Source organism: Papio anubis, chromosome 8 (assembly GCF_008728515.1).
Source record: "Papio anubis isolate 15944 chromosome 8, Panubis1.0, whole genome shotgun sequence".
Taxonomy (NCBI): Eukaryota; Metazoa; Chordata; class Mammalia; order Primates; family Cercopithecidae; genus Papio; species Papio anubis.
Window position 1 is genome coordinate 96,296,616 of NC_044983.1, and position 13,279 is coordinate 96,309,894.

Below are 13,279 nucleotides of genomic sequence, written 5' to 3' on the forward strand. Positions count from 1 at the left end.
TTCTTTTTCTTTTATCTCTTTTACAACTTCTCAGCATCCCAAACTCTGGCCAAATGCCAACTCCTCCTTCCATTGTTCCCCATGTTACTAAGTAAGGTTGTTGAGGGCAGAGACTATACCACTAAGTGTTGTACACATAGCAGATGCTTTAAAAAGATTCGTTTATTTGAGTCATTTCCAACAATGTCATGCTCGCATTATTTTTAAAGATACAAAACAGCCCATTCTATAATGATTTTTCTTTTGGAAAGTCAAGCATTTTGAGAAAAATAAAATTATTTGTTAGAGAAAACCACCATGGCACATGTATACCTATGTAACAAACCTGCACATTCTGCACATGTATTCCAGAACTTAAAGTAAAATAAAATTTGTAAAAAATTATTATACATTTAAAAATTATGATTAGCAGCCAGGTGCGGTGGCTCACATCTGTAATCCCACCACTTTGGGAGGCCAAGGTGGGTAGATCACGAGGTCAAGAGAGTGAGACCATCCTGGGCAACATGATGAAACCCCATCTCTACTAAAAATACGACAATTAGCTGGGCATGGTGGCGTGTGCTTGTAGTCCCAGCTACTCGGGAGGCTGAGGCAGGAGAATCGCTTGAACCCGGGAGGTGGAGGTTGCAGTGAGCCGAGATCATGCCACTGCACTCCAGCCTGGGCGACAGAGCAAGACTCTGTCTCAAAAAAGAAAAAAAAAGTTTAGCAAGAATACATTGAATGCCAGACACTGTGCTATGCATTTACATAAATTATCTGATTGGATCCTGGTGTGGCAGGTAGTTTCCAACCGTGGCTGCCAGTAAGTCCTCCCTTCCCTGTGTGCACATGCTGCCACTCCTCCCACCAAGAGGTGGAGTCCATTTTCCTACCCTTGGACCTGGGCTGGCCTTGTGACTTGCTTTGACTAATAGACTAAGGTGGAAGTGGTGCTGTGCCAGTTCTGGACCTACCTCTTAAGAGACCTGATAACTTTCACTTTCACTTTGAGGAAGCCAGGAACCAGCCATAAAGAAGCTCAGGCTAGATGAATTAATAATATAAAGACCAGGTGGAGAGACAGGCCACTGGGAGGAGCACTGAGAAACCTGACATGTGAGTGAAGCCTTGTTGGACCTTCCAGCCAAGGTGAATGGCCAGCTAAATGCAGCCATGAGAACAGCCCCAGCCAATGCCAGGTGAAGCAGAAGAACCACCCACCTGAGCCTTTCCTGAATTCCTGACCTACAGAATCATAATAAAATTGCTCTTCTAAGACACTGTTTCGAGGTAGTCGCTGCACAGCAATAATCAATGAGACTACCTGATACCAACTTTATAATATAAGGACTACTGAGGCTGGGAGAGGTTAAGGATCTTCCTCTAACGTCACATAGTTAATAACTCAGGATAAGAACCTGAGACAGAGTCAGGATAAGAACCCAGTTTTGTGTGATTGTGCACACCTGTAATCCTGGCTACTCTGGTGGCCAGCAGGCAGGAGGTGCAAGAATTGCTTGAAGCCAGAAGGCAGAAGTGCAGTGAGCCAAGATCGTGCCACTGTACTCGAGCCTGGCAACAGAGTGAGACTGTGTTTCAAAACAAAACAAAACAAACAAACAAAAAAACCCACTTTTATTGCTCATTGGACTCCAAAGCCTAAAGTCTTAATTATTCCCTGTATTGCCTCTGAAGTTAAGTCATTAGTTTAGGAACTTTAAAATATATTAGGTATTACATGGCCTTTTCATTGACTCAACACAAGTAACATACAAAGAAATTCAATAAGAATTGTAAACTTTCCAAAGTTTATTGCTTAGTAACCTCTCTGTAGGTGGCACAACATGAACTTCATGTTTATGCCATGCTTCCTCAAAGCCTTAAGAAAATGAAGGATGCATCATGGCTGTCATTTCAACCATTGACAATGGCATCCTCCAGGGAGTCTGGGATGAATAGGACCATTGGATTAACGTGTGCCACATGACATAAGGTGTGCATATGGAGCATTTGTAAGATATAGAAACGATTGTTTTCTTGCACAGTTTTTTGTTTTGCTTTGTTTTTTTTTTTTGTTTTGTTTTGTTTTTTGTTTTGTTTTGTTTTTTGTTTTGTTTTGTTTTTTGGAGACGGAGTCTCGCTCTGTCACCCAGGCTGGAGTGCAGAGGTGCAATCTTAGCTCATTGCAACCTCCGCCTCCTGGGTTCACTCAATTCTCCTGCCTCAGCCTCCTGAGTAGCTGGGACTACAGGTGCATGCCACCCCGCCCAGCAAATTTTTTTGTATTTTAATAGAGACAGGGTTTCACCACGTTGCCCAGGCTGGTCTTGAACTCCTGAGCTCAGGCAATCTGCCCACCTCAGCCTCCCAAAATGCTAGGATTACAGGTGTGAGCCACGACAACTGGCCTGCAAATTAGTTTTAACTATGTTATATATTCATACATAACGTAGTTATTCAGTGTGGCAGACTTGAGTGTGGATATAGATATGTATCTCCCATTTCATATGTTCTTCTGCAATGCAGATTTGCCATTCTGCCATCAAGTGGGGAGTCTATTTCTCCACTCCTTCGGCCTTGGAGGACTCCATGCCTACTTTCATCAATATTCTATGGTGGAAATGATCCAATGCCACTTCATGTCATAACCCTTAATTGGCCTGGCTCCTGGAAGCAGCTACCCTGAGAATGAAGCATCACATGGGGGAAGAGAGAGAGACACCAAGGAGCACCAAAGGGGCCAGATGTGTGAGTGAAAATCCATCTTGGAAGTGGGTCTTTCAGTGGCCCCAGATGTAGAACAGAGATAAACCATTCAACTGAGCCTCCCAAAATTCCCGACCTACGAAATCACAAGTAAAATAAATGATTGTTTTAAGCCATTAAATGTTGGACCATTTTGTTTCAAAACTAGATAACCAGAACACTGAATAATAAATACTTGAAAGTAACTGACGATTAATTTTTAATCCCTTTGTATTTAGGACATACATCATATGTTGCAGGCTTCCATAGCCTATGAGGTCCAGAGAGATCATATGAAAATTAACGCCAAAATTCAGTGGCTCTGAGCCCCTGCCCCACTGATGGGAACATCATAGACCCTGCCACCATCATCACCATTCAATACTTCTAGGAGCCCATATGTCCCCTAAACCAATCTGCCAGTTGCAGTTGCCATGGAGTGCCCCCACATTACTCCTCTTCTGCTCCAAATCCCACTCATTCATATCCACTTCCTGAGATGCCACCTAAACCTGTCTCATTGTCACCACTGCTAACTGGTCTTGTCACATGCTGTCCCTGGATGCTCTCTCTGCCACCAATCCCAGGCCTGTCCGGGGAGTGTGAGATGAGTCCGGGGTCTCGCAAAGTCTCTTGTCAAACCAGTACCTTCAGCTCTGGCCCTCTAATTCCGAGCAATGGCTTCTGTACAGTTCAAGGTGTCAGGTGGGGGACAGTCAGCCCACCGTTGAGCCCGTCATCCCTGATCCCAACCTCCCAACCCTGCTTCTTGCTGGTGGCCACTCTGCAGCACTACCTCCTTGATCCCACACAACACTGCAGCTCCCAGACAATTACCAGGTACAAAGGAGGCATCAGAAGGCATGCTGCTAGTCCCTGTCATCAGCTACCGTGTTTTAAGAATTTGCAAGGATTTGGGGGAAAAAATAAGCAACAAACAAATAAAAACCTACACATATTCCTACACACAAATAGAAACCTTTTTGGGCACAGCAGAGAACTAAGAGTTTTTAAATACATTTTACAGCAAGATATAGATGTGGGGAATTCTACAAAATTTGGAAGGTATCCACACAGGATGACATAGACCAGCCTTAGAGAAAGAGTAGAAAGAGAAGATGGGGGCTGGGCGTGGTGGCTCCTGCCTGTAATCCCAGCACTTCAGGAGGCCGAGGCAGGTGGATCATGAGGTCAGGAGATCGAGACCATCCTGGCCAACATGGTGAAACCCCGTCTCCAGTACAAAACAAAAAAAGTAGCTGGGAGTGGTGGTGGGCCCCTGTAGTCCCACCTGCCCAGGAGGCTGAGGTAGGAGAATCGCTTGAACCGGGGAGGCGGAGGTTGCAGTGAGCTGAGATCAGAATCTGAAACCCAGTGGATGGAAGAGTGGATTCCAATGGAAGAAAGAAAGAGGAGGAAAGAAACGAAGGAAGGAAGGAAGGAAGGAAATGGTGGAAGGAAGGAAGGAAGGAAGGAAGGAAGAAGGAGGGGAAGGAAGAAGAAAGAAAGAAAGAAAGAAAGAAAGAAAGAAAGAAAGAAAGGAAAGAAGAGAGGACAGGAAAGAGGACAGAGGCAAGAGGAAAAAAAGAAAAGAAAGATGAAAGAAAAGAAAAAGAAGAGAAAGAAAGAGAAAGAGGAGGAAAGAAAGAAGGAAAGAAAGAGAAAGAAAGAAAGAGGGAGGGAGGGAGGGAAGGAAGGAAGGAAGGAAGGAGGGGAAGGAAGGAAAGAGAAAGAAAGAAGAGAGAGAGAGAAAGAGAGAGACAGAGAGACAGAGAGAGAGAGAACGAGAGAAACAGAGCAAGAGAAAAAGGGAGGAGTCGCAAGACCCAAGCATGGCGGCCACCGGGTGCCTGCGCTGGAGCCTGAACCGAGCCGGAGTCTGGCTGCTCCCACCGCCCGCACGGTGTCCACGCCGGGCGCTGCACAAGCAGAAAGATGGCACTGAGTTCAAGAGCATCTACAGCCTGGACAAGCTCTACCCCGAATCTCAGGGCTCGGACACCGCCTGGAGGGTCCCGGATGGTGCAAAGCAAGCCGACAGTGACATCCCTCTAAATCGCTTGACAATATCTTATTGTCGGAGTAGTGGTCCTGGGGGGCAGAATGTGAACAAAGTGAATTCCAAGGAGGAAGTCAGGTTCCATTTGGCAACTGCCGACTGGATCGCAGAGCCTGTGCGGCAGAAGATAGCCATCATGCATAAAAACAAGATCAACAGGTTAGGAGAGTTGATCCTCACCTCTGAGAGCAGCCGCTATCAGTTCCGGAATCTGGCAGACTGCCTGCAGAAAATTCGAGACATGATCGCTGAGGCCAGCGAGACACCCAAGGAGCCAACAAAAGAAGATGTTAAACTTCAGAGAATCAGGATAGAAAACATGAATCGGGAAAGGCTGAGACAAAAGAGAATTCATTCTGCTGTAAAGACAAGCAGGAGAGTTGACATGGACTGAAATCACCCTCTGCAGCTGGGAGGGCTTGTCTGGGTGTCAGGGCAGCTGCAGCTGAGAGGCCTTTCACACCATAAGGAGATTCCTTTTTTCTTTTTGGCTGTTAATGCTTGTCTATAACATTGGAGCCATCACAAGAACGTTCATTTGGAATGAAGGTTACAGGCACTGGTTGCAAAAGTCTTTATAGGCAGTCACCATATTGTCAAACCTTAATAATGCATCTAATGTGTTAGCCACAATAAAATTCAAAACTCAAAAAAAAAAAAAAAGAGAAAAAGAGAGAGAGAAAGAAAGAGAGACAGAGAGAGAAAGAAAGAAAGAGAGAGAGAAGGAAAGAGTGAAAGAGAGAGAGAAGGAAAGAAAGAAAAAGAGAAAGAAAGAGAGAAAGAAAGAAAGAGGAAGGAAGGAAGGAAAGAAGGAAGGAAAGAGAGAGAGAAGAGAAAGAAAGGAAGGAAGAAAGAAAGAAAGGTAGAATGAAGGGCAGAGAAAGGAAGGGAGAAGTAGTGGGGGAAGGCACTGCCTAGAGCAGAAACCCCTAGCACTCAGGGCAAGGCTGTAAGTACCCAGTTAATAATGAATGCAGCTAGTCCACTCCTTGGGGACCACGCTGGAGCCTCTATTCCTGAGACAGTTACATAATTGATGGAAAATATATAATGTTATGGCCTGAGCTGACAGTTGGAAGACAAGCTGACAGCACTTTAAATTTATTCTGCCGCCAGTAAAGTAGCGGCCACTCTCTGATTTTCAGAGGCGCTTGAGGCCCCAGCAGGTGACGATGCTGAAGAGGTCAGGGTTTTCGAAAGGTCTGTGGCTTTCCCTCGCCAGGTCTAGAGGCAGGAGACCTTGGACAGAAGGGTGGGCTTACCTGCTGATGTTCTTTATTTATGTGTGAATCCCCGGGAGCTGTGAATGGTTCCTCCAGGTCTCCATGCAAACGAGCCAGCCCTGGGCACTTCGCAAGCAACATCCATTCTCCACTCTCATCTGCCCGGTCTTGCTGACTTCAGGTTGGAGCCTCTAGTAGCCTGCTAGGGCTGCCGTAACAAAGTATGGCAATCTGGGTGGCTTAACAAACAGATATCTATGATCTCACAGCTCTGGAGGCTGGAAGTCCGAGACCAAGTAGCTGGCAGGGTTGGTTCCTCCTGAGGGCTGTGAGGGAAGACCTGTTCTACGCCTCTCTCCCAGCTGCTGGTGGTTTCTTTGGTGTTCTTTGGCTTGTAGATGCATCTCCGTGATCTCTGCATCTTTATGTTCTGCATGGCATCTCCCTGTGTGTGTGTTTGTGTCTCTGGGTGAAATGTTCCCTTTTTATAAGGACACAGTCATATTGAATTAGGACCCATTCTAACAACCTCATCTTAACTTGATTATATTGCAAAGACCCTATTTCCAAATAAGGTCACATTCACAGGTACTAGGGGTTAGGACTTCAACATCTTTTGGGGGAACACAATTCAACCTTGTTACTAAACCAGGCTTTCTTTTGTCTGCACTGACTCCTGGCCCCCATCGTAGAGAAGGCTCTGCATTCTGTTTCTGGGGCCCAACCTCAGGGAAAGGAATGGCCCAGAGAATGATTATCAAGTTTCTGGAGATTTTTTTTTTCCCCTCACCAGAAAATGGAGAAAAGTATGTGCAACCTGCATTTCATCAAAAGAGAACTGGAAATCTCTAGTCTATCTCCTACTCTGCTAAGCCTTTGCAGAACTGCCCAAGGCACTCTGTTTGCCTTTCAGAATTGCTTTATCTGGCCATAAGCCCAGACCTCCCTGCTTACCTAGACAACTCCAGGGCTGGCTCAGGGGAATGGGTAAAGGGGGTGCAGCTTCATTTAGGGAACAGATTCCGGAAGGCTGAGGGCCAGGTATGGTGCTACATAGCGGAGCTGCAAAGATAAGGCAGGGTCACTACCTGTCAGAAAAAAGCTGTAACAGAAGCCCCACAGGCACTATGGGGGCCCATAGGAACAAGTTCTCAAGTCTACATGGAGGCATCAGGAAGCCTTCACAGAAGAGCTAAGACTCAAAGGATATAAGGTGCCTGCCAAGTAGAAAAACAAGGTGAGGGTGTTCCAAGCAAAGGGAGGAGCATGCACAAAGGCAGAGAGGTGTGGCGGGGCTTGGGGATCCTGTCACCCAGAAGCAGTTAAGTGTTGCTGGATCCCAAGCTCAAGGTGGGAGGAGCAGAAAATGAGGTGAGTCAGGCTGAGAGGCTTGGACTGTTACTTGAGGTGCTACAGGAGTGTACAGGAAAGGGATTCAGTGAGATCTGGGATCCAGATGGTGCACCACCCAAGGTTCTGCAGCCAGGGAGAGGGGGCACCAGGAATGCAGGCCTAGAAGCAGCATGGCAAGTGGAGGTCAGGGGACTGGGCAGGAGGGAAGACCTGGCACTGGACAAGTTCTTTAACCCCTCCTGGTCTCTGCTGGGATGTGGGCATAATAGAATCTGCACTTCAACGTGTTGTGATTATGAGAAATCATGCAGATGAGATTGTGGTAAGTGGTGCCTGGCTTAGAGGAGGCCCTCAATACACAGAAGTCATGCGACTTAGTCACAGTGAGATTATGCAAATTGAACCAGCCATACTTAGTAACCACCTCATCAAAACAAAGTGCAAGAAATTGCAAAGATATGGAACCAACCTAAGTGCCCATCTACCAACAAGTGGATAAAGAAAATGTGATATATATACACCATGAAATATTACTTAGCCATAAAAAGGAACAAAATTATGTCCTTTGCAGCAACTCAGATGGAGCTAGAGGCCATTATTCTTTTTCTTTTCTTTTCTTTTCTTTTTTTTTTTTTTTTTTTTTGAGACAGAGTCTTGCTCTTGTCATCCAGGCTGGAGTGCAATGGCACAATCTCGGCTCACTGCAAACTCCACCTCCCGGGTACAAACGATTCTCCTGCCTCAGCCTCCCGAGTAGCTGGGATTACAGGCACCTGCCACCACGCCCGGCTAATTTTGGTATTTTTAGTAGAGATGGGGTTTCGCCATGTTGGTAAGGCTGGTCTTGAACTCCTGACCTCGTGATCCTCCTGCCTCGGCCTCCCAAAGTGCTAAGATTACAGGCATGAGCCACTGCACCTGGCCTGGAGGCCATTATTCTAAGGAGGTAACTCAGAAATGAAAAAACCAAATACTGTTATGTTTTCACTTATAAGTAAGAGCTAAGCTATGAAGACTCAAAGACATACAGAGTGATACAACGGACTTTGGGGACTGATGAAGGGGAAGCTAGGAAGGGGGTGAGTGATAAAAGACTACATTTTGGGTACAGTGTACACTGCTCAGGTGACAGGTGCACTAAAATCTCAGAATACAACATTAAAGAACTCATCCATGTCACCAAAACCATGTGCACCCCAAAAACTATTGAAATAAAAATATAAAATATTTTTAGCATTCAAAAGAAGACAAGGGTTTCATTTTACTTATTGTGGTGCATTAAAGATGGCTGCAAATTCTTTGACACTCCTCCCATAGATAGGTGGGGTTTGTGTCACTTTCCCTTGACTTTAGAAGGCTTTGTGACTACTTCGACCAATAGAATACGGTAAAAACGGATCTCTCCAGTGTCCAGGGCTAGGCATTAAGAAACAATCAGCTCCCACTTTCTGTCTCTTGGAACACCCTCTGAAAGCCTAGGGCCACCATAGCAGAGGTCCTACTACCCTGAGGCCCCAAGTTTGAGAAACCACAGATAGGAGCTCTAGCAGGCAGTCCCACCTGCACCCAGCCTTGCAGCTGTCCCAGCCAATGCACAAGGCATATGAGTGAAGCCATCATGGAGCCTCTAGACCAGCTCATTACCAGCTGAATACCACGGAGTGACCTCAGTCAATGCCATAAGGGGCAGAAGAGCCATCCATCTGAGCCCTGCCTGAACTCCTGCCCCACTGAATCTGAGATATAATCAATGACTGTGTTTCAAACTAATAAATTTAGGGCTAATTTGTTACACAGCAGCAAGAGTAGATAACTGGAAATATACATATTCTTCTATTCTCACAACAATCTGGTGAGATAGGAATTATTATTATGTCCATTTTACAGATGAGGAAACTAAGGTAAAGACAGTTGAAGTCATTTTCCTAAGTCACACAGCTGGAAAGCAGTGGAGCCAGGCTCCAGCCCTGAGTTCAAATCTCCATGCTGAGAAGTCCTTGGTCTTCTTGCCATACCACAGCATGTCTGTTCCTTCCCGACTTTTACCCAGGGTGTAAAAGGGGATAGGAAGGGAGAACAAAGACCGCCAGGCAGAGCTAGGCAAACTCAGGGTTGGTAGAGTGTGCTTCTCCCTATGCGTGCAACGCTCAGTCCCTATTCCATGGCCTGGGCCATGTGGAAGGTGGATGGCAGGCCTTCTACACAGGCTGACAAAGTTGGTAACAGTCTCCCTGGGGCAACAGGTAGACTCTCTTGCCCCACTTATCAACCTCAGTGCCTGTCAGAGTAGTATCAATACACCATAATTCTTGTGTTGAAGCACTTCAAGTGACAAGGACAAAGCAGATGCCCTTGGAAGGGACCTGGTTTAAGGTAAGATGGTGACCAGTGGTCCCCCAGAGGCCATTAGTGAACCACTGGATGTGAGCCAGGTCCGAAGCACACAGGATAAGCTGTCTTCTCACAAGCTTTGCTTTATTTTGTCTAGTTGTTTTGTCTTCACTACAAGTCTGTTTTGAAGTAAATATCGTTATTTCCAAAAATGATAATGGAGAAACTGAGTCTCAGAAAGGAAAAAAACAATCTGTCAAGTAATCATTTGGCATTGGATCCCAACCCAAGTCTTCTGACTCCATATAGGGGAGAGGTGTCACAAAACAGGGGACTCCAAAAGAGTGTCCCTTGGTTTATGGAGTTGCCGAGGGCAGTCCTGAAATAGTCAAGGATGCTGTAGGCTCTGCTGCTTGGTCTCAATTTGCCTGTCTTCACTCCTGAACAGATTCATTCCTTATGTTAAAATGAAGTTTAAAAACAAACCTAGAAAACAGTGCAACTTGTCATTTTGGAATCTTAGAGTGAAAAGAATGGGGCATGAACGAGGTCATGGACAATGTCATAGACTGCTGACAGTGGGAGGGGAGTATTGATTACGTTGTCAAATGGAGCACAGAGTCAAGACTCAGTCATTACGGCCTAGAGCCAGGCTGGCCTGGAGTGGAACAAATGTCCCTGACGGAGGTCAGGGAAGTGGGGCTTTTTAATTCTAGCACTGCCCAGCTAGGGGCCACTCACCACCCACTCTGGAACTCAGTTTTCTTGACCCTAGTGTCCAGGTTTGGACTCAGATGATTGTAAAGATCATTTTTAGCTCAAACTTCCTGCTTCTCTGCTTTGGGGACTAGGGAATTATTTTCTCTCTCTCTGCCTGCCAGGAGGTGAACCTTTGCAATTCTCCCAAAGCAAGGGTTTAAATGGATGATCTGATCAGACTGAGCACAGTAGGAAGGCTAACATCCAGGTTCTGGAATCAGGCAGACCCAATTTCAAATTCCAACTTGGCTAGTTATTAGTGGTGTGACCTTGGGCAGTTATTTCACCTCTTCATGGTTTCAATTTCCCTGTTTACTGGGAATATACATTGTTAATGTGTGTCATGGACTGAGCGTGTCCCCCTCTAAAACTTATATGTTGAAGCTCTAACATCCAATGTGATTGTATTTGGAGGCAGGACCTTTGGGAGGTGATTAGGGCTAGGTAAAGTCATGAGGGTGGGGCCTCCATGGTGGGATAAGTGTCCCTGTACGAAGAGGAAGAGAGACTAGAGTTTACTCTCTCTCTCTACCATGTGAGAACAGTGAGAAGATGGACATCTGTAAGTCAGAAAGAGGGCCCTCAACAGTCCCTGAGTCTGCCAGCACCTTGACCTTTCCAGCCTCCAGAACTGTGAGAAATAAATGTCTGTCATTTAAGCCACCCAGTCTGCAGTTTTTTGTTACAGCAGCCTGAGCTGTCTAATACATACTGTGATGAGGATAAAATGAAAAAACACACACCACAGTTCTTTGCACACATAGTCTGTTGAACAGTGAGCCCTCAATGCAGTCTCTCTATTGGTTTAATGGCCCCTCCCTTGATTTGCTCTGATGTAATCCTGATTTTCTGATTTTTTTCCAACAACTGGAGCATTTCCTGAGAAGTGGCTGGCCTCAGTAGTTGCATTTTGTGGAGGTATTTCTTTAGGGAAGACTGTCCTTGCAATGCATCACAGGACATTTAGCATCCCTGACCCCTCCCCTTTAATGCCAGTGCTGACTTTCTTCTTACCCCTGTCATTGTGATAACCAAAATGCCCCCTAACAGGGACAGTTCCACCTCTAGCTGAAAGCCGTAAAGAAAAAAATGCCCCTCCTTTGTTCCTACATTTCTGCAGGCCTGAGTCTCTGGGACTGACCTCTTGATGCATTGGTTGGATGGGCATTGTGATGTGCTTGGTTTCTAATAGCTGAATGAGCCACCAGAGACCTTGGTGGGCCAGGAGCTGAGGAAAGTCATTCAGTCAGACACTAAAGAAAAGATGGCGGCCGGGCGCGGTGGCTCAAGCCTGTAATCCCAGCACTTTGGGAGGCCAAGACGGGCAGATCACGAGGTCAGGAGATTGAGACTATCCTGGCTAACATGGGTGAAACCCCATCTCTGCTTAAAAAAAAAATACAGAAAACTAGCTGGGCGAGGTGGCGGGCGCCTGTAGTCCCAGCTACTCGGGAGGATGAGGCAGGAGAACGGCGTAAACCCGGGAGGCGGAACTTGCAGTGAGCCGAGATCCGGCCACTGCACGCCAGCCTGGGCGACAGAGCAAGACTCTGTCTCAAAAAGAAAAGAAAAGAAAAGATGGCAAAGACTGGGCCAAGAGTCCCCTCTGGTTTCCTGTTGTTTTCATGGAATTTATTAATTCATTCTTCTTTCATTAACCAGAACATATGTAGTACCAATAGCCATGAAGAAAATGCAAGTCAAAACCCCAATGAAATATCACTTCACACTTAGGATGGCTATAATGAAAAATACAAGTAATTACAAGTGTTGGTGAGGATGTGGAGAAATTGAAACCCTCACCCATTGCTAGTGGGAATGTAAAAGGATGCAGCTGATTTGGAAAACAGTCTAGCAGTAACTCATGAGGTTAAACATGGAGTTACCATATGACCCAGTAAGTTCACTCCTAAGTATATACCCAAGAGAAATGAAAACATCTATCCACACAAAACCTTAGGCACAAATGTTCATAGCAGCATTATTTATAACAGCCAAAGAGTGGAAACAACCCAAATGTCCATCCATGGATGAATGGATAAACTGGTATATCCATAAAATGGAATATTATTTGGCAACAAAAAGGAATGAAGCACTGATACATGCCACAACATGGATGAACCTTGACAACATTATGCTAGGTGAAAGAAGCCAGTCACAAAGATCACATACTGTGTGATTCCATTTATGTCCAATATCCAGAATAGGAAAGGACAAAGCCTGTAGGATTTCACTAATGTGAGGTATCTAAAGTAGTCACATTCATAGACATAGAAAGTATGTAGAATGGTGGTCACTGGGGGCTGAGAGGCGGAGGAAGGGGAGTTGTTTAATGGGTACAGAGTTTCAGTTCTGCAAGAAGTTCTGGAGATCTGTTTCACAATGTGAACACAGTACTGAACTGTACACTTAAAATGGTTAAGATAGTATCATTTGTGATATATGATTCTTATTACAATTTTTTTAAATGTTTAAAAAAATAATTCAGAATAGGTAAATCCATAGAGACAGAATGCAGATGGGTTTCTGCCTGGGGCTGGGGGGACAAGCAATGGCCCCAGGGGATAATAGGAAATGGCTGCTTCATGGGTTTGGGGTTTCCTTTTGGGGTAATGAAATTATTTTGGAACAAGATAGAGGTGGTAGTTGCATAAATTGTGAATGTATTAAATGTCACTGAATTGTTCACTTTAAAATGTTTAAATGTTTAATTTTCATATTGTATGAATTTCACCTCAATTAAAAAAATAAAGATAGTGACTTTTGTGGCACATAAAAAAGTACTTATTGTAATTTGATTATAATTTGAAGATTTCTTCCCCCT

The 13,279-nt window shown here is 45.2% G+C and overlaps 1 protein-coding gene across 1 annotated transcript; it reads left to right on the top strand.

Annotated features, from left to right (window-relative positions):
• Positions 1 to 4,526: 4,526 nt before the first annotated feature.
• On the top strand, positions 4,527 to 5,452 carry LOC101020722 (peptidyl-tRNA hydrolase ICT1, mitochondrial). Its single transcript, XM_003903032.5, has one exon. The coding sequence runs from the start codon at positions 4,563 to 4,565 to the stop codon at positions 5,181 to 5,183; it is 621 nt and encodes a 206-aa protein (XP_003903081.1). The 5' UTR covers positions 4,527 to 4,562; the 3' UTR covers positions 5,184 to 5,452.
• Positions 5,453 to 13,279: the final 7,827 nt, after the last annotated feature.

Coding starts and splice junctions, on each gene's coding strand:
- LOC101020722 (XM_003903032.5), top strand. CDS start 4,563: ATGGCGGCCACCGGGTGCCTGCGCTGGAGCCTGAACCGAGCCGGAGTC.